General features: G+C 45.4%; 3 protein-coding genes across 6 annotated transcripts in view; 1 reads left to right on the top strand and 2 right to left on the bottom strand.

Annotated features, from left to right (window-relative positions):
• cdc16 (cell division cycle 16 homolog (S. cerevisiae)) overlaps positions 1 to 1,204 on the bottom strand; it is a 68,828-nt gene extending 67,624 nt beyond the window's left edge. Inside the window, exon 1 of the mRNA XM_063048346.1 lies at positions 1,024 to 1,204. Coding sequence (XP_062904416.1) covers positions 1,024 to 1,089 — 66 coding nt within the window. The 5' untranslated portion in view covers positions 1,090 to 1,204. The remainder of the gene's footprint in view (positions 1 to 1,023) is intronic.
• Positions 134 to 23,878, top strand: part of LOC134346750 (uncharacterized) — a 24,277-nt gene continuing 532 nt past the window's right edge. The window contains exons 1-3 of one of the 4 annotated variants that reach the window (XM_063048347.1): positions 513 to 926; positions 3,131 to 3,486; positions 7,815 to 7,952. In XM_063048347.1, coding sequence (XP_062904417.1) covers positions 848 to 926; positions 3,131 to 3,486; positions 7,815 to 7,952 — 573 coding nt within the window. In that variant the 5' untranslated portion in view covers positions 513 to 847. The other 3 variants (XR_010018011.1, XM_063048348.1, XR_010018010.1) reach the window with 3 other exon arrangements.
• The window catches only part of LOC134346752 (uncharacterized protein CFAP97D2-like), a 25,113-nt gene continuing 21,338 nt past the window's right edge, over positions 20,104 to 23,878 (bottom strand). The window contains exon 5 of the mRNA XM_063048350.1: positions 20,104 to 20,504. Coding sequence (XP_062904420.1) covers positions 20,433 to 20,504 — 72 coding nt within the window. The 3' untranslated portion in view covers positions 20,104 to 20,432. The remainder of the gene's footprint in view (positions 20,505 to 23,878) is intronic.

Raw genomic sequence — 23,878 nt, 5'->3', positions numbered from 1 at the left:
GACTTGTGGGGGGGGGTCACTGTGCTGTTGGGGGGAGGGGGAGCACAGGGGGAGCCAAATCAGGGTGGGGGGGAAGGTAAAAGGAGCACCGCTGGTGTGAAGCATCACTGCAGCTGAGTGATGCATGGGCTGTGCTACCAGAAGAGAGGAGTATCAGGCTGGGCAGTGCAGTGCCAAGACTCCACACATCTGATCAACACATCCAGACCACACACACTCACTCACATTTGATCGATGTACAGTGTTCACATACATTACACACCTCTGATCCAGGTCCAACGCACACACACCTGGTCGAGGTACAGCCCATAATCACAAACACACACACACCTGATCAAGGTACAGCCCATAATCTCGCTCTCCCTCTCACACACACACACCCCTAATTGAGGTAGAACCTATAATCACTCACACACTCTCTCTCTCTCTCTCTCTCTCTCTCTCTCACACACACACACACACATTTGATCCAGATACAGCCCATCTCACACACACACCTGATCAAGGTACAGCCCATAATCTCTCTCTCACACACAATCACACGATCGTGGTACAGCCCGTAATCCCACACACACACACCTGATCGAGGTACAGCCCATAATCTCTCTTTCTCACACACACACATAATCACACTTGATCATGGTACAGCCCGTAATCCCACACACACACACACTGATCGAGATACAACCCATTATCTCAACACACACACACACCCCTAATTGAGGTAGAATTTATAATCTCTCTCTCTCTCACACACACACACACACACACACCTGATCGAGGTACAGTTCATAATCTCTCACACACACCTGATCAGAGTACAGCCCATAATCAATAACTCACAAACATGATGTACAGCCCAAACATGCACATGATCGAGGTTCAGCCGGAAATCGCACATATAAACACACTCAGACCTGATCCAGGTACAGCCCAATCTCTCTCTCTCTCTCTTTCTCACACACACACACAGTTAAACACAGAGCTGATCCAGGTGCAGCTCACAATCATGCGCACACACACCTGATCCAGGTACAGCCGAACCCGCCGCCGTAGTCGGTCCCGGTCTCCGCGCTGTTTTTGGCTCATTGTTCCCGCTTCACCGCCACTTCCGGCCGCCGCCTTTCCGCAACCTAATCCTTTCCCCCGGAGCTCAGCTGTTCGGACAGAAAGTCCTACCCCACAGGAAGCCCCCAGACTCAGAGCGGCGGCGGCGCGGGGTCCGGTGCGTGGGCGAGGTCTTGAGTGGTTCGGGAGACAGTGAGGGAAGGAGGGATCGGGCCTCTGCTGGTTACCGGGGCAACGTCTCAGCCGCCTCAGTTAGAGCGAACTTGTTTGAAATTAGTTTATTATTGGCACGTGTATCGAGGTACAGTGAAAAACTTGTCTTGTATGTCATGCATAAAGATCGATCATTACTACATTGAGGTAGTAAGACAGTAACAATAACATAATAAAGTGTTACAGCGACAGAGAAAGTGCAGTGCAGGTGGACAATAAAGTACGAAATCATAATGAGGTAGATTATAAGATCAGAAGACCGTTTTATCGTAAACACGAGGAAATCTGCAGATGCTGGAATGTCAAGCAACACACGCAAAAGTTGCTGGTATCGCAGTAGGGCACCCTTCAAGAGTCTGATAACAGTAGGATAGAAGCTGTCTTTGTGCCTTGTATGTGTTTGCAGGCCTTTTTAAAAAATCGTCTGCCCAATGAAAGAGGGGAGAAGATAGTATGTCTGGGTTGGGTGGGCTTTTTGATTTGCTGTCTGCTTTACTGAGGCAGCATGGAGTCTGAACAAATGGGCTGGTTTCAGTGATTTGCTGAGCTCTGTTCATAACTCCTTGCAGTTTCTTGTGATCATAGGCAGGCAAGTTGTCATACCAAGCCATGATACATCCAGATAGGATATTTTCTGTGGTGCATCAATAAGAGCTGGTAAGGATGCTAAGTGCCAAGGACAAGCCGATTTTGTTTAGTTTTTCCGAGGAAGCTGAGGAGTTGTATCAGAATAGTGAGCTTTCTTTCTTGATGTCCAGGACAAGCTATTGGTGTTCACTCCAAGGATTTGGAAGCTCTCAATGCTCTCAACCTCACCGCAGTTAATGCAGACAGGAGAATCAGAATCAGGTTTATTAACACCGGCATTTGTCGTGAAATTTGTTAACTTAGCTGCAACAGTTCAATGCAATACATAATATAGAAGAAAATAAGTAAAATTATACTAAATACATAAGTAAATCAGTAACAGTATATGTATATTGAATAGATTAAAAATCTTGCAAAAAACAGAAATAATATATAGTAAAACAGTAAGGTAGTGTCCAAGGGTTCAATGTTCATTTAGGAATCGGATGGCAGAGGGGAAGGAGCTGTTCCTGAATCGCTGAATGTGTGCCTTCGGGCTTCTGTACCTCCTTCCTGATGGTAACAGTGTGTGATCCACCACCCTTTCCCCTTACTGAAGGCAAAGACCAGCTCTTTTCTTTATTTTCAATGAGGGAAATGTTGTCATGACCCCATGTTAATAAGTTCTCCATTTCCTTCCTGTACTCTGACTAATCGCTATTTTGAGATGTGGCCCACTACCGTGATAGCACCTGCAAGCTTGTAGAAGGAGTTGAAGTAAAAGCTGGCCATGCATATGTGATTGTACAGGGAGCAGAGTAAGGTGCAATCAGCTTGAAGGGTAAGATCAGGGGTGTAAGGGATAAGGTGTAAGATCAGGGTAAGGTCAGCTGTAAGGTGTGGAATAAGGTCATGAGTAACGTCAGGGGTGTGTGTGGGATAAGTTGTAAGGTCAGAGAAGAGTCAGGTGTAGGGTGTGGGGTAAGGTCAAGAGTAAGATGTGTGGTAGATTGAATAAGCATGGGGTAAAGTCAGGAGTAAGGTCGGCTGTGTGGGATAAGGTGTAAGGTCAGGGTAAGGCCAGCTATAAGGTCAGGTGTAAGGTGTGGGGTAGATTGAATAAGCATGGGGTAAAGTCAGGGGTAAGGTCAGGATGTGTGGGATAAAGTGTAAGGTGTGGGGCAAAGTCATGAGTAATGTTAGGATAGGGACAAGATGGTGCCAATAAGTGATGACTATTTGTGTGCCGCTCAGATGGAAATAATCAAATATTCTTGTTTAGGACTAAGGAACACCATTTTAAGATGTTTCGCAAACCTATCGACCATCAAAGTCAGCAGATGGCAGACTGGTGAGTTCAGTTCTCCACTAAGAAGAGAGAAGCGTGGAAAGCAGAGGCCCTTAGACCCCCATTCTTCCGGTAAGATGGAGGCGCGTTTGGATGCAGCAGCCTCTCCGGGGCCAACCAAAGGTGCTCTTGTCTTTTTTACGAGTTCCACACAATGCCTCAGGTACTGCAGATCTACCCCGTCAGCGAGCTGCTCATTGCCAGGAGAGCTGGATTTGGTGTGGACCATGTTGCTACCTGCTACAGAAAGGCTTTGGAGTCAGCATGCAAGGGCGATGTGCCGTCTAACGGTGAGTGATTGCCTTGGACGTTTCTCTTGTGGTTGCAAGATCTTGTTGGAAGTTGGTAATGTGAAATCCTGCCAGTCCGTTTCCCTTGTTTATTGGTGAGACGGACAGCAAGGGGGAGCTACGTAGCCCTGGTGGGTAGCGTGGACTAGGCCCTAAGTCGTGGGCTTGCCTGTTGCAGCAGTGCAGGAAAGGACACACTGGGAGCGGTGCAGCATGGCATCCATGCTGGGTTGAGGTTTGGCTCCTCCCATCAGTGCTGCCCTCCAGTGTTTGCTCGGTGGAAGACAAGCTGGATTGCATGGGTACCTACATCTGTGTGTGTGGACTGCTGCGAAAGTACAGTATCTGAAAAATAAAATTGAAGATAAACAGCCAGGAGCCAGTAGTGGGGAAGTTATTAGAAGGTTATTCTAAGGTACCAGATATATAAGTATTTGGACAGATAGGAATTGATTAGGGATAGTCAACATGATTTTGTGCATGGTAAGTCATGTCTAACCCATTTTAGATTTCGGCTTGAAACATCGACTGTACTTTTTTCCATGGATGCTGCCTGGCCTGCTGAGTTCCTCCAGCATTCGTGTGTGTTGCTGGGATTTCCAACAACTGCAGATTTACTCTTGTTTGTGGTGCTGGGTCCGTTGTTGTTTGTCATCTATATCGATGTTCTGGATGATAATATGGTAAACAGGACCAGTAAATTTACAGATGACACCAAGATTGGGGAAGTAGTGGATAGTGAGGAAGACTATCAAAGCTTGCAGTGAAATCTTGACCAATTGGAAAAATGGGCTGTAAATGGCAGGTGGAATTTAATGCAGCCAAGTGTGAGATGTTGCACTTTGGGAGGGCCAACCAGGGTAGGTCTTACATGGTGAGCAGTAAAACACCGAGGAGTGTGGTACAACAGAGGGATCTGGGAATACAGGCCCATAATTCCATGAAAGTGGGATAACGGGTAGATATTGTGGCAAAGAAAGCTTTTGGCACATTGGCCTTCATAAATCAATGTATTGAGTACAGAAATCGGGATGTTATGTTGAAGTTGTATAAGATGTTGGTGAGGTCTAATTTGGAGTATTGTGTGCAATTTTGGTCACCTACTTGCAGGAAGGATGTAAATAAGTTTGAAAGAGTGCAGAGGAAATTTACAAGGATGTTGCTGGGACTTGAGGACCTGAGTTATAGAAAAGGTTGAAAAGGTTAGGAGATTGTTCCCTCAAATGTAGAAGATTGAGGGGAAATTTGATAGAGGTATACAAAATTATGTGGGTTATAGATAGGGTAAATGCAAGCAGGCTTTCTCCACAGAGGTTTGTTGAGACTACAACTAAAGGTCATGGATTAAAGTCAAAAGGTGAAATGTTTAACGGGAACGAAGGGGAACTTCTTCACTCAGAGGATGGTGAGAGTGTGGAATGAGTTGCAAGTGCTGGACGCAGGGTTGATTTCAACACTTAAGAGAAATTTGGATAGTTAAGTTGTTGAGAGGGGTGTGGATTCTATGTTACATTGAATGTTCTATTTATTATAAATTATTATGATTGCACATTGCACGTTTAGACAGAGATGTAACGTAGAGATTTTTACTCCTCATGTATGTGTAGGATGTAAGAAATAAAGCCAATTCAATTCAATGCTAATATTTTGGTTTATGTGCTGTGTGTGATGCATGTTTTGTGGTCTGCAGGAATGTTAATTTGTTTGGATTTTGTTCAGATGACAATAAACGAACTTAAAATATATTCCTTATCATAATTTATAGTTTATTATTATTACATATTGCATTATACTGCTGCTGCAAAACATCAAATTTCATGATGTAGGCCAGTGATATTCAACCTGATTCTGATTCCGGGGTAAGGTCAGGGCTGAGGTTGGAGTAAAGTCAGAGTAAGTTCGGATGGATTAAATTGGAAGTAAGGTCAGGGGTAAAGTGGGGTAAAATCATAGGTTAGGTTTGGAGTAAAGTCAGGGATGAGGTGTGGGGTAAGGTCAGAGAAAAGTCATGGGTAGTCCAGTAAGGTCAAGAATATGTTCTGGGATAAGAAGTGATGGGTTTACTTAGGCATTAAGCTACAAGTTTAATTAGTTAATTAGCTGGTAATGGTCCTGCTCCTGTGCTGTACTGTCCTATGTATATTCTTTATGGTCAGGGGCTGGGTCTGGGAAAAGGTCAGGGTTAAGGACTAAGGCAAGGTCTGGGGCAAGACCCTTAAATATTGCGGCAGCTCCTACTACCAACCATTCATGGGGGGAGGGGAACCTAGCTGACGATAGAATCACTTAAGGGTCTTTTAAGAGACTCTTCAACTTATGAAAATAGAGGGCTATGCAGTCGGGTAATTTCAGGCAGTTTCTAAAGTAGGTTACATGATGGGCACTACATTGTGGGCCAAATGGCCTGTAATGTGCTGTAGATTTTTATGACTGCTGATTACCATTCTAAACCAAACTGTGTTGCTAATTGACAATAACTACTTCATATATTTCAATCTTTACTCTTTATGAATGCTGATGCCATTCCTCTGACTTGGTGTTGCCACTTGGGCAAAGCCTTTGAAGTGTGGCTGAGCAGACTGCAGTTGTATCGCCACTAATCTATACACCCGCCATTTCTCTCACTGCAAGCAATATGCAAGACAAGCTTTTCACTGTATCTCGGTACATGTGACATTAGTAAACCATTTCCAGTTCCAATTCGAATTTCATACCAGGCCAGCCAAGTTAAGCCCAGTAGAACCCAGGGAAATAACCCCTAGGAAGAATGTAAATTTCCCCACACTGCCCTCTGTGAACTGAGCAATTGCACAACCTGAGACAGGTAGATTCCTAGAACAGACAGACTACTTTCAACATTTTGGGAGCTGCCCCTCAGCAAAGGGAGATAAGTTCCCTACCGTTGTCAATGCTCCAGCAAAACTTTTGTTGATTGAGGAAAGTGGTGTTTGAATGTCAAAACCTCAAAACGGACACAAAATTGTTCAGAACAATGAATCATAGAGCTGCATAGTACAGGAACAGGCCCTTTGGCCCATCATGTCCATGCTGATCTTCTTGCCCTTCTCCATTAATCCCATGTACCCACTTTAGGTTTGTATCATTCCGTGCTTTGCCTATTTAAGCTTAACTGGCAGTTTGAGTTAGTAGTGAAGACAGTAAATGCCAAGTCAGCATTCATTCCAAGAGTAAAAGCAAGGGTAGACTGCTGAGGCTTTAGAAGATGTTAGTCAGACTGCATTTGGAATATTGCAAGCAATTTTGGGCCCCGTATCTAAGGAAGGCTGTACTGGTCATGGAGATGGTCCAGAGGAAGTTCAGAAGAATAACATATGAAAAGCATTTGATATCTCTGGATCTGTAATAGATAGAGTCATAAGGAGGTGTGGGGGGAGGGAGATCTTATTGAAACCTACATGATACTTAAAGGCCTTGGTTCCTTGAGTTTGTTATAGCTGGGGGTGGTAATGGGGATGAACTCCCATTACCTATTAAATGCTTCTAATGGCATGCACCTCAAATAGCTTTTGACAACCAGGTCCAGCTCCTGGCCTCACATGTGGGTTAGCTATTAAGTCTAATGGAACCATTTCTACTGACAGGAGAAGGGGCAAAAGCAGATTACTGGTACCTTAAAACCAGTCACTTTGGGCAAATGGAATTCATCAGCCGTGGTTGGCAGCTCATCTAGGAGAAGGAAATGCTGATTTCAAACCTCTGCTGTCTTGCAACTATACTCACTCATGGGGAAGGGTTTGGAAGTAAACCACAGGGGAAAATCCGGAGCTGGAGTCCCTAAGGCAGTCCTACATTGAGTTCAATGCCGACTGGCAACTCCTGCGACACTGCTGGTACCAAACTGTATCGGTCCCTGCTGTTCCTTTGGGTTCATCAGATGCATGGAGAGGGGGAGCTAGCTACATGGCAGACAATTTGCTCTCTATATTGTACTGCCCAGGCTTGCATAACTAGACAACTAGGAAGCAAAATGGTCAACCTTGACTGACAGAGGCCTCACTCACTCACTGACTCACTGAAAGGCCTGGATAAAGTGAATATGGAAAATGTTTTCCATCAGTAGGAGAGTCTAGGATCTGAGGATACGGCTCTTTAGAACTGAGATGAGGAGGAATTTCTTCAGCCAGAAGGCTGTAGAAGTTAAGCCATTGTGTGTATTTAAGATAGAGATGAATAGGTTCTGGATTGGTAAGGAAGTTAAGGGTTACAAGGAGAAGGCTTGGGGAAAAAAAATCAGGCATGATTGAGTGGCAGTGCAGGCGCAATCAGCTGAATGGCCGAAATCTGCTCTTTTTTCTTATAAACAACAGGAATTCTGCAGACGCTGGAAATTCAAGCAACACACATCAAAGTTGCTGGTGAACGCAGCAGGCCAGGCAGCATCTCTGGGAAGAGGTGCAGTCGACATTTCCGGCCGAGACCCTTCGTCAGGACTAACTGAAGGAAGAGTGAGTAAGAGATTTGAAAGTTGGAGGGGGAGGGGGAGATCCAAAATGATAGGAGAAGACAGGAGGGGGAGGGATAGAGCCGAGAGCTGGACAGGTGATAGGCAAAAGGGATACGAGAGGATCATGGGACAGGAGGTCCGGGAAGAAAGACGGGGGGGGGGGGACCCAGAGGATTGGCAAAGGGTAAATTCAGAGGGACAGAGGGAGAAAAAGGAGAGTGAGAGAAAGAATGTGTGTATAAAAATAAGTAACAGATGGGGTATGAGGGGGTGGTGGGGCATTAGCAGAAGTTAGAGAAGTCGATGTTCATGCCATCATGTTGGAGGCTACCCAGACGGAATATAAGGTGTTGTTCCTCCAACCTGAGTGTGGCTTCATCCTTGCAGTAGATGAGGCCATGGATAGACATGTCAGAATGGGAATGGGATGTGGAATTAAAATGTGTGGCCACTGGGAGATCCTACTTTCTCTGGCGGACAGAGCGTAGATATTCAGCAAAGCGGTCTCCCAGTCTGCGTCTGGTCTCGCCAATATATAAAAGGCCACATCGGGAGCACCGGACGCAGTATATCACCCCAGCCAACTCACAGGTGAAGTGTTGCCTCACCTGGAAGGACTGTTTGGGGCCCTGAATGGTGGTAAGGGAGGAAGTGTAAGGGCATGTGTAGCACTTGTTCCGCTTACACAGATAAGTGCCAGGAGGGAGATCAGTGGGGAGGGATGGGGGGGACGAATGGACAAGGGAGTTGCGTAGGGAGCGATCCCTGCAGAATGCAGAGGTTGGGGGAGGGAAAGATGTGCTTAGTGGTGGGATCCCGTTGGAGGTGGCGGAAGTTACGGAGAATAATATGTTGGACCCGGAGGCTGGTGGGGTGGTAGGTGAGGACCAGGGGAACCCTATTCCTAGTGGGGTGGCGGGAGGATGGAGTGAGAGCAGATGTACGTGAAATGGGGGAGATGCGTTTAAGAGCAGAGTTGATAGTGGAGGAAGGGAAGCCCCTTTCTTTAAAAAAGGAAGACATCTCCCTCGTCCTAGAATGAAACATCAACCATCTCGACTTCACCGCACCTTGTCCCCTTTCCAACCTCACTCCTTCAGAATGCTCTGCTCTCCACTCCCTCCGCACTAATCCTAACATTATTAAACCCGCCGATAAGGGGGGTGCTGTTGTAGTCTGGCGTACTGACCTCTACCTTGCCGAGGCACAGCGACAACTCGCGGATACCTCCTCTTATTTACCCCTCGATCATGACCCCACTAAGGAGCACCAGGCCATTGTCTCCCACACCATCACCGACTTTATCCGCTCAGGGGATCTCCCATCCACTGCTACCAACTTTATAGTTCCCACACCCCGCACTTCCCGTTTCTGCCTCCTACCCAAGATCCACAAACCTGCCTGTCCTGGCCGACCTATTGTCTCAGCTTGCTCCTGCCCCACCGAACTCGTTTCTGCATACCTCGACACGGTTTTATCCCCCCTTGTTCAATCCCTTCCTACCTATGTTCGTGACACTTCTCACACTCTTAAACTTTTCGATGATTTTAAGTTCCCTGGCCCCCACCGCTTTATTTTCAGCATGGATGTCCAGTCGCTATATACTTCCATCCCCCATCAGGAAGGTCTCAAAGCTCTCCGCTTCTTTTTGGATTCCAGACCTAACCAGTTCCCCTCTACCACCACTCTGCTCCATCTAGCGGAATTAGTCCTTACTCTTAATAACTTCTCCTTTGGCTCCTCCCACTTCCTCCAATCTAAAGGTGTAGCTATGGGCACCTGTATGGGTCCTAGCTATGCCTGCCTTTTTGTTGGGTTTGTGGAACAATCTATGTTCCGTGCCTATTCTGGTATCTGTCCCCCACTTTTCCTTCGCTACATCGACGACTGCATTGGCGCTGCTTCCTGCACGCATGCAGAGCTCGTTGACTTTATTAACTTTGCCTCCAACTTTCACCCTGCCCTCAAGTTTACCTGGTCCATTCCCGACACCTCCCTCCCCTTTCTAGATCTTTCTGTCTCTGTCTCTGGAGACAGCTTATCCACTGATGTCTACTATAAACCTACTGACTCTCACAGCTATCTGGACTATTCCTCTTCTTGCCCCGTCTCTTGCAAAAACGCCATCCCCTTCTTGCAATTCCTCCGTCTCCGCCGCATCTGCTCTCAGGATGAGGCTTTTCATTCTAGGACGAGGGAGATGTCCTCCTTTATTAAAGAAAGGGACTTCCCTTCCTCCACTATCAACTCTGCTCTTAAACGCATCTCCCCCATTTCACATACATCTGCTCTCACTCCATCCTCCCGCCTCCCCACTAGGAATAGGGTTCCCCTTGTCCTCACCTACCACCCCACCAGCCTCTGGGTCCAACATATTATTCTCCGTAACTTCCGCCACCTCCAACAGGATCCCACCACTAAGCACATCTTTCCCTACCCCCCCCCTGCATTCCGCAGGGATCGCTCCCTATGCAACTCCCTTGTCCATTCGTTCCCCCCATCCCTCCCCACTGATCTCCCTCCTGGCACTTATCCATGTAAGCGGAACAAGTGCTACACATGCCCTTACACTTCCTCCCTTACCACCATTCAGGGCCCCAAACAGTCCTTCCAGGTGAGGCAACACTTCACCTGTGAGTCGGCTGGGGTGATATACTGCATCCGGTGCTCCCGATGTGGCCTTTTATATATTGGCGAGACCAGACGCAGACCGGGAGACCGCTTTGCTGAACACCTACGCTCTGTCTGCCAGAGAAAGCAGGATCTCCCAGTGGCCACACATTTTAATTGCACATCCCATTCCCATTCTGACATGTCTATCCACGGCCTCCTCTACTGTAAAGATGAAGCCACACTCAGGTTGGAGGAACAACACCTTATATTCCGTCTGGGTAGCCTCCAACATGATGGCATGAACATCGACTTCTCTAACTTCCGCTAATGTCCCACCTCCCCCTCGTACCCCATCTGTTACTTAGTTTTATACACACATTCTTTCTCTCACTCTCCTTTTTCTCCCTCTGTCCCTCTGACTATACCCCTTGCCCATCCTCTGGGGACCCCCCCCCCACCTTGTCTTTCTCCCCGGACCTCCTGTCCCATGATCCTCTCGTATCCCTTTTGCCTATCACCTGTCCAGCTCTTGGCTCCATCCCTCCCCCTCCTGTCTTCTCCTATCATTTTGGATCTCCCCTTCCCCCTCCAACTTTTAAATCCCTTACTCACTCTTCCTTCAGTTAGTCCTGACGAAGGGTCTCGGCCTGAAACGTCGACTGCACCTCTTCCTGGAGATGCTGCCTGCTCTTTTTTCTTATGGTCTTGTATCTAGTATTAGGGGACACAGCATCAAAGTAAGAGGTTGAATCTTTGGTGTTGATGAAAGAGACTGTCCCTTCAATCAGAATCAAAGCCTGAATCAGGCTTTTTATCATTGATATATGTCATGAATGGGTTGTTTTGTGCAGGACATAGTTCATGGGTTCATGGACAATTCAGAAATCTGATAGTGAAGTTGTTCCTGAATCATTGAGTCTGGGTCTTCGGAGTCCTGTTCCTCCTCCCTGATGGTAATAATGAGCAGGGGGCATGTCCCAGTTGGTGATGGTCCTTGATGGATTCCATCTTCTTGAATCAAAATCAGGTTTAATATCACTGCATGTGTTGTGAAACGTGCTTTCTGGCAGGAGTACAGTGCAATGCATGTATATAAATATTAAATAAGCAATGCAACAAGAGAGCAAAAAAGAAAGAAATAGTGAGATAGTATTCATGGGTTCATTGTCCATTCAGAAATCTGATGGCAAAGTGTGTGTCTTCAGGGTCCTGTACCTTCTCCTTTGATGGTTGAAATAAGAAGAGGTCATGTCCTTGGTGACAGATGCTACCTTTCTGAGCCGTCGGCTTTTGAAGGTGTCCTTGATGCTGGGGAGGCCAGTGCCCATGATGGAGCTGGCCGAGTTTGCAACTTCCTGCAGTTTTTTTCTGATCCCGTGCGGTGACCCCTTCCAGACAGTGATGCAACCAGTTAGAATTCTCCACAGTACATCCATAGAAATTTGCTAAAGTCTTTGGTGACATACCAAGACTTCTCAAACTCCTAATGAAATATAGCCTTCTTTGTAATTGCATCATGTTGGGCCAAAGCTAGATCTTCAGAGATGTTGACACTAATGATCTAAATGGGGGGAAAATTCAAACATCAGAGGTGCAGAGGGACTTGGGAGACCTCGTGCAAGACTCGCAGAAGGTTAATTCACAGGTTGAGTCTGTAGTAGAGAAGGCAAAGGCAATGTTGGCATTTATTTTAAGGAGGATAGAATACAATGGAAAAACAAAGAGATAATGCTGAAGCTTTGTAAGGCAATAGTCAGGCCACACTTCGAGTATCATCAACAGTTTTGGGCCCTTAGTCATTAGAGAGAGTCCAGGGGAAGTTCATAGGGATGATTCTGGGAATGAAGGGGTTAATGTTTGGAGCATTTTGCAGCTTTGGGCCTGTACTCACTGGAACTTGGAAGAATATGTGGGGGTCTCATTTAAACTTACTGAATGTTGAAAGGACTAGATAGAATGGATGTGGAGAGGATGTTTCCTCTGCTGGGGGTATCCAGAACTAGAGGACACAGCCTCAAAATTGAGGGATGGCCCTTTAGAACTGAAGTACAGAAGAATTTTTGTCGCCAGAGTGGTGAATCTGTGTAATGGCCTGCGACAGACAGTGGTTGGAGCCAAGTCCGTGGGTATATTTAAAGTGGAAGTTTATAGATTCCTGATTGGTTGGGCATCAAGGGATATAGTTAGAGGGCAGGTGTATGGGGATGAATGGTCTAATTCTGCTCCTATGTCTTATGGACACCCAGAAACTTGAAACTTCCCCTTTCCACTGCTGTCAATGAGAGCTGGTGTCTTTTCCCTCACTTCCCCTTCCTGAAGTCCGTAATCAATTCCTTAGTCTTACAGACATTGAGTGCAAGGTTGTTGTTGCGACACCACTTAACCAGCTGATCTATCTTACTCCTGTATGCCTTCTCATCACCATTTGAAATTCTGCCAACAATAATTGTGACATTGGCAAATTTATAAATGGCATTTGAGCTGTGACTAGACACATTCTTTTTCTCTCTCTCCTTTTTCTCCCTCTGTCCCTCTCACTATACCCCTTGCCCATCCTCTGGTTTCCCCCCCCCTCCCCCTTTTCTTTCTCCCTAGGCCTCCTGTCCCATGATCCTCTCATATCCCTTTTGCCAATCAACTGTCCAGCTCTTGGCTCCATCCCTCCCCCTCCTGTCTTCTCCGATCATTTTGGATCTCCCCCTCCCCCTCCCCCTTTCAAATCTCGTACTAGCTCTTCCTTCAGTTAGTCCTGACGAAGGGTCTCAGCCCGAAACGTCGACTGTACCTCTTCCTAGAGATGCTGCCTAGTCTGCTGCGTTCACCAGCTACTTTTATGTGTGTTGCTTGAAATTCCAGCATCTGCAGATTTCCTCGTGTATGCATCCAGAGAGAATGCTTTCTGTGGTACATTGATAAAAATTAGTGAGGGTGTCACGTGCCAAAGACATGCCACATTTCTTTAGTGTGATGAGGGAGTAGAGACATTGCTGAGCTTCCTTGGCCATGGTGTGTACGTGGTTGGACCAAGACAAGCTTACTTAAAGTTGGAGACTAAATCTGGAAGGGGCAAGGTGTCCAGGCAGAGGATGGCGTGTTGTCCTTCAAGCTTGCTTTGAGCCATGTTGTAACAATGCTGGAGAACACGCACAGAAAGATCAGAGTGGTAGTGGGAAGGAGGATTAAAATGGCAGGAACAGGAAACTGAAGGGTTGTTCCTTTTCGTGTTTGGTTTCTCCAGTATAGAAACGGCAGCATTATGACTACCGAATACAGTACACTGATCTGAAAGAAGTGCTGGTAAATCGCCGCTTCAATTGGGAAGACATTTTGGGTCCTTGGATGTTGGGAAGTAAAGAGATGTGAGTATTGCACCTCCTGTCATTTACGAGGAAGTTTCATAAGATGGGAAGTAGTTGGTGAGGACAGAAGAGCAGACACGAAATCACAGAGTGATCCAAAATGCTCAGGGGTGCAGAATATGTGTCTGGTGGTTGAATCTCATTGGTGCTGGCAGAAATTGCAAAAGTTGTTAGATTTAATAGTGCAAGGAAAATAGGGTGAAACTTGTATGCTACACTACCAAGCTCTGACTTTGGATGGCAGTGTTGCCCACAGTTACTGAGTAAACATGACCAAGAGCACAGACCAAACTCATTCATTCCTGGATTAACAAACTTTCCCAATGAGCCTGTCCATCTTTCAATAAACTTTCCCACACAAGTGCTGAGCCTTCACTATTGATGCTGGGAGGATTTTCCTTTGGGGAACAGCATCTGATTGGATCAAGAGAGATGATGTGAGATTCATTTTCTTGCAGGCATTCACAGTAAATACAATAGAATCAATGAAAAACTACACAAAGATGGACAAGTAACTAATGGCAAAGGACAACAAATTGTGCAAATACAAAAAGAAAAATATATAATAAATAAATAAGACATAAATATTGAGAACATGAATTGTAGAGCCCTTGAAAGTGAACCCATAGGTTGTGAAATCAGTTCAATGTGGGGTGAGTGAAGTAACCCACTCTGGTTCAGGAGTCTGATGGTTGAGGGGACGGTGAGTGGTCCAATCAGCGGAGAACATCTTTGGCTGTCGGCTACTGACATTAAAATAGCTGTTCATTGACAGAGCAAAGAAAAGAGCTGGAAAAATTACTGCACTCCACCCACATTAGCAGTCACCTATTCAAATGCCATCAAATACAAAATATTTTCATTGACCTTATCAGACCATTTGAGTTCAGTCAAGGACACAACACCACCACCTTCTATTGCTAATTGAACAATTACAATCCCTCCCTCTCCCCCCCCCCCCATAGACACATAACATGTAGCATCATAGAATCTTCCGGCAGGTCTGACTCTGATGTCTTCCCCAACCCAGCAAATGATTGCTTTGGCAGTATGTCTGTTTGTCCATTGGAATTTACTGATGAATCTGCTCCCTTCTCCATCATACTTTTCGACCACCTATGCTTGCTTTCTAGGGGACCTTGGCAGGCAGCTGCCACCTAGCTCACACCCTGCCTTCTTTTGAAGGGGTAGGAACATCCACACCTCCACTCTGCCCCACAATCTCCTCACATCCATTCTCTTGACCACCATGACTATGCCAAAACCACAGTGAAAACTTTATAGCAACACACACAACATGCTGGAGGGACTCAGCAGGTCAGGCAGCATCTATGGAAAGGAATAAAGACTCGACATTTCGGGTCATCACCCTTCATCGGGAAACTTCATAAAAGTCTGTAACCAATGGTAAATAGAATTTAATCCTAATAATAGAACAAACTGCCACTGTAAGAATAGATGGAGAAGTGAGTCAGTTTACAAAAATCAAGAGAGGTGTTAGACAAGGGTGTGTTTTCCCCCTGATTTATTTAATGTGTACAAGTGAAACAATATTACAAAAAATAAGAGACATCTTGGGAATCAAAGTTGGAGGTGAAAACATCAATAATTTCAGATATGCAGATGACACTGCAAGTACGGAGGAAGAACTACAAAACTTAATTGATATAATTGTTGAAGGAAGTGCAAAAATGGGTCTATCTATCAATTGCAAAAAGACAAAATGTATGGTGATATCCAAAAAGAAGGAGAATCCTATCTGCAGGCTGAGAATAAATGGGGAAGACATAAAACAAGTACAAAATTTTTGCTACTTAGGTAGCTGGGTGACATCAGATGGCAGATGCGACTTGGACATCAAAAGAAGAATAGGGATGGCAAAAAACACCTTTACGAGAATGAAGAGTATACTGACCAATACTAAACTAGGCATGACAACCTGCCTCATGAGGAAACAAATTGTAGCAGCAGAGATGTGGTTTTTGAGGAGGATGCAAAGAATATCATGGATGAAATGAATATCTAACGAGGATGTCATGAACAGAGAAAACACAAAAAGAGAACTAATGTACGAGATCATGAAAAGGCAACGTAACTTCATTGGACATGCGATTAGGAAAGAGGAGTTAGAATGCACGGTAATTATGGGAAAGATTGAAGGGAAGAAACCAAGAGGAAGACAAAGACAAATGATGACGGAGACAGCAGCCAGAGAACTGGAAATGAATACCAATGAATTGATCCACTTAACACGAAACAGGAGTGTGTGGGCCATGGCGACCAAAGCTCAAACTGGGCACGGCACCTAATGATGATGAATAGAGCAAAAGGTGCATTTGGGAGGAATGAAAGTTTAAAAAAAAAGAAATTTACAATAAAAGCATAATATGCCAGAAATACAGGCCACATCAGTGACAAGAGAAACACGGCTAATGTTTCTGGTTGATGACCCTTTATGAGAGCACGTTAATTAACGATAAAGCCATAGGGAGTCTTGAGGAACAGGGGGATATCAATGTACAAGTCCAGGGATCCTGAAGGTAATAACAGCAGTTAGTGAGGGAAACTTGCCTTCACTGAGGCCCTCCAATGGTCAGGGTCAATCATGTATGTTGCATCCTACCTGACTGCATGATAGGCAAGCCAGTAAGCAAGCCAGGGCAGTACGATATGGGGGCTCCCCATCGCCATGCAGCTGATGAATCCAAAGGAATAGCAGGTCCTGATACAGTTTGGCACCAGATTCATGGCAGGAGTTGCCAGTCAGTGTTGAACTCAACGTAGGACTGCCTTGGGGACTCCAGCTCCAGATTTTTCCTTGGGGTTTGCTCCCAAAGCCTGCTTCATGACTAGGTGTAACTGCAAAGCAGCAGAGGGTTAAGATCGATGAGCTGCCAACCGTGGCTGAAGAGCCCCATCTGCCCAAAGCAACTGGTTTTAAGGCACCAATAATCTGCCTTTGTCCCTTCTGTCAGTAGAAGCAGTTCTGCTGGGCTTGGTAGCTAAGCAACATATGAAGGCCAAGAGCTGGACTTGGTTGTCACAGGCTATTTAATAAGTAGTGGTAGCTTATCCCCACTAAACCCGCCCCCCCCCCCACCTTTGGCTATGACAACCTTAAGAGCAGAGAGATTATGGCATATTATAAAACAACTGAGTAGTGTGCACAGTTCTGGTCACCAAAGCAGATGAAGATGCGTTTGCATTGAAAAGGATGCAGGGGAGGTTCATCAAGGATGGAGTATTTCAGATCTGAAGAACACTGCACGGATTGGTCTAGTTTCCCTGGAGCAGAGGAAGCAGTGGGAGAAACTGCAGAGGTGCACAGAATTCTGAGGGACGTAGATAGGGCCAACAGTTGGAAACGTTTCCTCGTAATGAAATGGATTTTTAGATGGGGGGGTGATGTTTAGAGGGAATTGGAATTGTTTTATTTTTGTTGCATATACCGAGGCAGGATGAGAAGTTTGTCTTGTATAGTGTTCATGCGGATAATTTCATTGCACAGCACATTGAGGTAGAACAAGGTGAAACAATAACAATGTAGTATAAACAGATCTGAGGAGATATTGCTTTCCCCCAGTTGGTGGTTGGAATCTTGAGCACACTGCCTGAGGGGTTGGTGGAGGCAGAGACTCACAATGGTTTTCAGCTACCTAGACAGCAAGGAATGAAGGCTATGGATCACGTGCTGGTAAGTGGGTTTAGTATAGATGAGTAGTTAATTGTGCACGTGGTCGGCTGAAGATCCTATAGGTATTTCAGTGCTGTATAACTTCATGGCTCTATTACAGAAAACTCTGGGTCACAGGAGCAGGAGTAACCCACAGATATCTCTGGAGTGGTGCAAAATAGCCAACCTCAGGCTCTGTAACCATGCCTGAAACTTTGGGATATCCCAACACTTTAGAAGACTTAAGGCTACCGGAAATAGGGGCAGGAGTCAGGCCAAGAGCTCCCTGAGGCTTCTGCGCCATGCAATAAGATCATACTTTGGCCCAGCTCCAATATCCTGCCTGTTCCCCATAACCCTGACTCCCCTGTCAACCAAGAATCTGTGTCTCTTAGCCTTGAATATATTGAATGACTCCACCTCTAGAGTTGCTTGGGGTAGACAGTTCCATAGATGGCCCTCTGAGAGAAGATGTTTTTCTTATCTCCATCTGAAATGTGTGACTTCTAATTCTTGTGCCATCTTGTTCTAGATGTCCACATTAAGCAGTTCTCAGCCTCTTCAGTCACCTTTAGAATCCTAGATGTTTCAATAAGATCACCTCTCATCCTTGTAAACTCCAGTATTGCAGCCTTTAAAGTTTATTTTTTAAGTATTACTACTGTTATGTTGGAAATTTGACAGGAAAATTGCCAGCAAACACACGGTATAAAAATGCTAGCTAACCGCGGTGCAGGAGGGGTGGGGTTGTTTTTCAGTGTGGAGATATAACTGTGACTGAGGTGTGTCCTTGCTGCAGGTTACTTTCTGTAAAAATAAAAAGTCACAAGCTGTTATCTGATGTTAGATCAGTTTCAGTGCATGTGGTGAAGAGGGTGGAGCAGGTGGTTGAAGTAACCCAAAATAGTGCTGGTATTAAAGCTGCTTGAGGTGCACAGTGTCTGTGGGACAGATCACTGACGAGATAGCAAACGGACAATTTACCCTCCCACCAAATGAGCGACCTTACTCACACACTGAAGCTCACCAAGCCTTTATGTTAGAAATAACAACGAACACACAGCAGGGCATCTGGTCCCAAAGCATTTCACACTTAAAATGATTTAGTGGACTGGCAGTGTAGAAAATGCATTTGATAATCTACACTCAGTGAGCTCACAGAAAAAGTGTGAATTGTGGACAGCTTCTTCTCACTGAAGAAATGGGTGATAGCTGGGGCATCCATGGTAACTCATGTCCTCGTCTTCAAGAAAGTGCTATTGAATCATCTATATCCATCTGAAACTAGACAAGGCCGACTGACCACTCCCAACATATAACAGATAACCTCACCTGGTCCCTCAACACCAACTCTTTAGCCAAGAAAGCACAGCAGCACCTCAATTTCCTGAGGAGATTGAGGCGAGGAAGGCTCCCTTCACCACCCCCCCCACCCCCCCCACCATGCTAACCAATTTTTACAGGAGTACCGTTGAAAGTGTCCTGACATCTGTTACGAAAATTGCAAGGCATCTGACTGCAGCTCTGCAAAGGATTGTGAGGATTGCTGAGAGGAACATCAGGGTCTCCCTTCCACCTATCGGAGATATTGACTAGTCCTTAGCATTGTCAATGATCCCTCCCATCTGCCCAACAATCTCTTTGACCCCCTCCCCCCCACCATCAGGCAGGAGGTACCATAGCATTTGGACAAGGACTGTTAGGATGGCAAACACCCTAGGCTATGAAACTACTGAACTCCCAGCCATACCTGGGTTTCACCATGTATGAAGCACCTGTAGCATTATACTGTTTAACTTGTGTCATTAATGCATGTTGTTATTTGTTAATTTATTTGTGGTAATAATTACTTTAAATGATGTGTGGGAGTTATATGTACTGTGTTATGCATCTTGATCTGGAGGACAGTTATTTTATTTAGTCATATACATGTACAAGGTTGAAATGATAATAAATGTGACTTGTGTGAAATTTCTATAAGACCATATGGAAGCAGAATTAGGCCATTTGGCCCATCAAGTCAGCTCTGCCTTTCATCATGGCTGATTTATTATCCCTCTCAACCCCATTCTCATGCCTTCTCCCCATAATTTTTGATGCCCTTGCTAATCAAGAACCTTTCAACCTCCACTTTAAGTAAACCCAATGACTTGACCAACACAGCCATCTGTGGTAATGAATTCCACAATTTCACCACTCATTTTCTCTGTAGCTGAGAATTTTGGGCTTAAACCTCTGGAGTGGGTTTGAAACTGTGGTTCCATGAGAAAGATATGAGAATTCTGCCCACTTAAGGTTGTTGATTAGCCAGGGCATCAAAGGGTATGGGGAGAAGGCAGGGGAGTGGGGATGACTGGAAGAATTGGATCAGCCCATGACTGAGTGGCGGAGCAGACTCGATGGGCCGAATAGCCTACTTCTGCTCCTACATCTTATGGTCTTATGATCCACAACAAGCACCAATTCTTCCAGTTTTACAGCTATCAATTATGTAAAGCAGCAGCTTTATTTCACTGTAGCTTCTTATAAACATAGGGACATGCTTGCGTTGACACAATTTATTTCAAACTCAGCACATTGCTTTCATGATAAACATCAATGCCAGTGAGAATTAGACAAAGGATGAATGAGGTGTGTCTGATCTCAGTTACTGTTTCTGAAACTTTCCACACAGGGTAGTGACAGATACAGATGCTATTTATGATCTGAACCAGAGGTTGAAAAGAAGTTATTTAGTCTGGATCAATTAGTATTGTGACAGAGCTCGTACTGAGAATGCAGTGTGGAACCAGTTGAGCTGTAGACCAACTGCTTTGCTTCCTTCCTCTGCTGTCCTTCACGTCGATCTCCTCACTTGTATGTTTTTGCTCTTTTTGGAATCTTTTGTTGACTTTGCTTTTGACTTGGGCTGGCAAAATGTAAAATAAGTATTAGAAAATAACTCAGCGATAAGTGGAGTCAAACCAGCCTCAAAATTCCAACTTTACCTCAAAATATACACAACCATACTTGTTATATTGCAAACTAAACTAGCTCCATTGAGAAAAGGAGGGCACTAATTTCTGTAGCAATTAATGCCACCTTGTCCCAAAGCTTTTAAAGGCCAATCAAAAGTTTAAAGTAAATTTATTATCACAGCCCTGACATTCATTTTCTTGTGGGCATACTCAATCAATCCAATAGCCATAATAGATTCAATGAAAGACCACACCAACAGGGCAGACAATCACTGTACAAAATACAACAAACTGTACAAATATAAAGAGAAAGAAATAATAAACAAATAAATAAATAAGCAATAAATGTCAGGAACATGAGGTGAAGAGTCCTTGAGTCCTGTTCTTTAACAGATTTGACATTGTGACCCCTGCCCATCCCCCACATGAGCCATCTGTTGTCAGCCTCCAACCAACACATATTCCACTCTCCCGTCCTACCCCTCCTCACAGTCCCCCACCCTGCTCTCATGACTATACCCCTTCCCCACATGAAACCACCACGGTGGGCTTCACAGCCGAACAGGTGAGGAGACAGCTGAAACGTCTCCACCCAAGCACGGCTGCAGGACCGAATGGTGTCAGTACCAGGGTGCTCAAAGCCTGTGCCCCTCAGCTATGTGGAGTACTTCGCCATGTATTCAACCTGAGCCTGAGGCTCCAGAGGGTTCCTGTGCTGTAGAAGACGTCCTGCCTCGTCCCTGCGCCGAAGACGCCGCACCCCAGCGGCCTCAATGACTACAGACCAGTGGCATTGACCTCCCACATCATGAAGACCCTGGAGAGACTTGTTCTGGAGCTGCTCCGGCCTATGGTCAGGCCACACTTAGATCCCCTCCAGTTCGCCTGCCAGCCCCGACTAGGAGTTGAGGATGCCATCGTCTACCTGCTGAACCGTGTCTACGTCCACCTGGACAAGCCAGCGAGCACTGTGAGGGTCATGTTTTTTGACTTCTCCAGTGCATTCAACACCATCCGCCCTGCTCTACTGGGAGAGAAGCTGACAGCGATGCAGGTGGATGTTTCCCTGGTGTCATGGATTCTTGATTACCTGACTGGCAGACCACAGTACGTGTGCTTGCAACACTGTGTGTCCGACAGAGTGATCAGCAGCACTGGGGCTCCACAGGGGACTGTCTTGTCTCCCTTTCTCTTCACCATTTACACCTCGGACTTCAACGACTGCACAGAGTCTTGTGATCTTCAGAAGTTTTCTGATGACTCTGCCATAGTTGGATGCATCAGCAAGGGAGATGAGGCTGAGTACAGGACTACGGTAGGAAACTTTGTCACATGGTGTGAGCAGAATTATCTGCAGCTTAATGTGAAAAAGACTAAGGAGCTGGTGGTAGACCTGAGGAGAGCTAAGGTACCGGTGACCCCTGTTTCCATCCATGGGGTCAGTGTGGACATGGTGGAGGATTACAAATACCTGGGGATACGAATTGACAATAAACTGGACTGGTCAAAGAACACTGAGGCTGTCTACAAGAAGGATCAGAGCCGTCTCTATTTCCTGAGGAGACTAAGATCCTTTAACATCTGCCGGACGATGCTGAGGATGTTCTACGAGTCTGTGGTGGCCAGTGCTATCATGTTTGCTGTTGTGTGCTGGGGCAGCAGGCTGAGGGTGGCAGACACCAACAGAATCAACAAACTCATTCGTAAGGCCAGTGATGTTGTGGGGATGGAACTGGACTCTCTCGCGGTGTTGTCTGAAAAGAGGATGCTGTCTAAGTTGCATGCCATCTTGGTCAATGTCTCCCATCCACTACATAATGTACTGGGTGGGCACAGGAGTACACTCAGCCAGAGACTGATTCCTCCGAGATGCAGCACAGAACGTCATAGGAAGTCATTCCTGCCTGTGGCCAACAAACTTTACAACTCCTCCCTTGGAGGGTCAGACACCCTGAGCCGATAGGCTGGTCCTGGACTTATTTCATAATTTACGTATTACTATTTAACTATTTATGGTTCTATTACTATTTATCATTTATGGTGCAACTATAACGAAAACCAATTTCCCCCGGGATCAATAAAGTATTACTATGACTATGACTATGAAAGTGGGTCCATGGGTTGATGGGGCAAATGAAGTTAACCTCTCTAGTTCAAGAACCCGATGGCTAAGGAGTAATAACTATTCTTAAACCTGTACCTTCTTCCTGATGGCAACAGTGAGAAGAGAACATGACCTGGGTGATGGGGGTCCCTGATGGTAGATGCTGCTTTTCTGCGACAACACTCTGTGTAAATGTGCTCAGTGGTGGGGTGGGCTGTATTGATTACTTTTTCCAAGATTTTATGTTCAAGAGCATTGGTTTTTCCACACCAGGCAGTAATGCAGCCAGTCAATATACACCCCACCACACATCTATAGACGTTTGTCAAAGACTTAGATGTCATTCAGAATTAAAATCAGGTTTATTATTACCGGCACGTGACATGAAATTTGATAGCTTAGCAGCAGCAGTTCAATGCAATACATAACATAGAAGGAAAAAAACACAAAATAAAATAATAATAGTAATAAATAAATTACAGTATACATATATTGAATATATTAAAAATTGTGCAAAAAACAGAAATACTATATATTAAAAAGTGAGGTAGTGTTCAAGGGTTCAATGTCCATTTAGGCTGGCAGAGGGGAAGAAGCTGTTCCTGAATCGCTGAGAGTGTGCCTTCTGGACCTCCTACCCAATGGCAACAGTGAGAAAAGGGCATGCCCTGGGTGCTAGAGGTCCTTAATAATGGAAGCTGCCTTTCTGAGACACCACTCCTTGAAGATGTCCTGGGTACTCAAGATGGAGCTGACTAAATTTACAATCCTCTGCAGTTTCTTTCAGTCCTGTGCAGTAGCCCCCCCCCCACCATACCAGACAGTGATGCAGACTGTCAGAAAGCTCTCCACCGTACATCGATAGAAGTTTTTGAGTGTATTTGTTGACATACTGAATCTCTTCAAACTCCAAATGAAGTATAGCCACTGTCTTGCCTTCTTTATAACTACATCGATATGTTGGGACCGGGTTAGATCCTCAGAGATCTTCTCAAATTTCTAAGGAAGTGGAGGTGCTGCCGTGCTTTCTTCATAATTGCACTTACATGCTGGGCTCAGGACAGGTCCTCTGAAATGATAACACTGAGGAATTTGAAGTTGCTGATCCTCTCTACCTCTGATCTTCCAATGAGGACTAACTCTTGGACCTCTGGATTCCTCCTCCTGAAGTCAATAATGAGTTCCTTGGTCTTGATGACATTGAGTGGGAGGTTGTTGTTG

This window comes from Mobula hypostoma, chromosome 5, assembly GCF_963921235.1.
Source record: "Mobula hypostoma chromosome 5, sMobHyp1.1, whole genome shotgun sequence".
Lineage (NCBI taxonomy): Eukaryota > Metazoa > Chordata > Chondrichthyes > Myliobatiformes > Myliobatidae > Mobula > Mobula hypostoma.
Note: the sequence above shows the minus strand (reverse complement) of the source record. Positions and strands in the feature narration are given on the sequence as shown.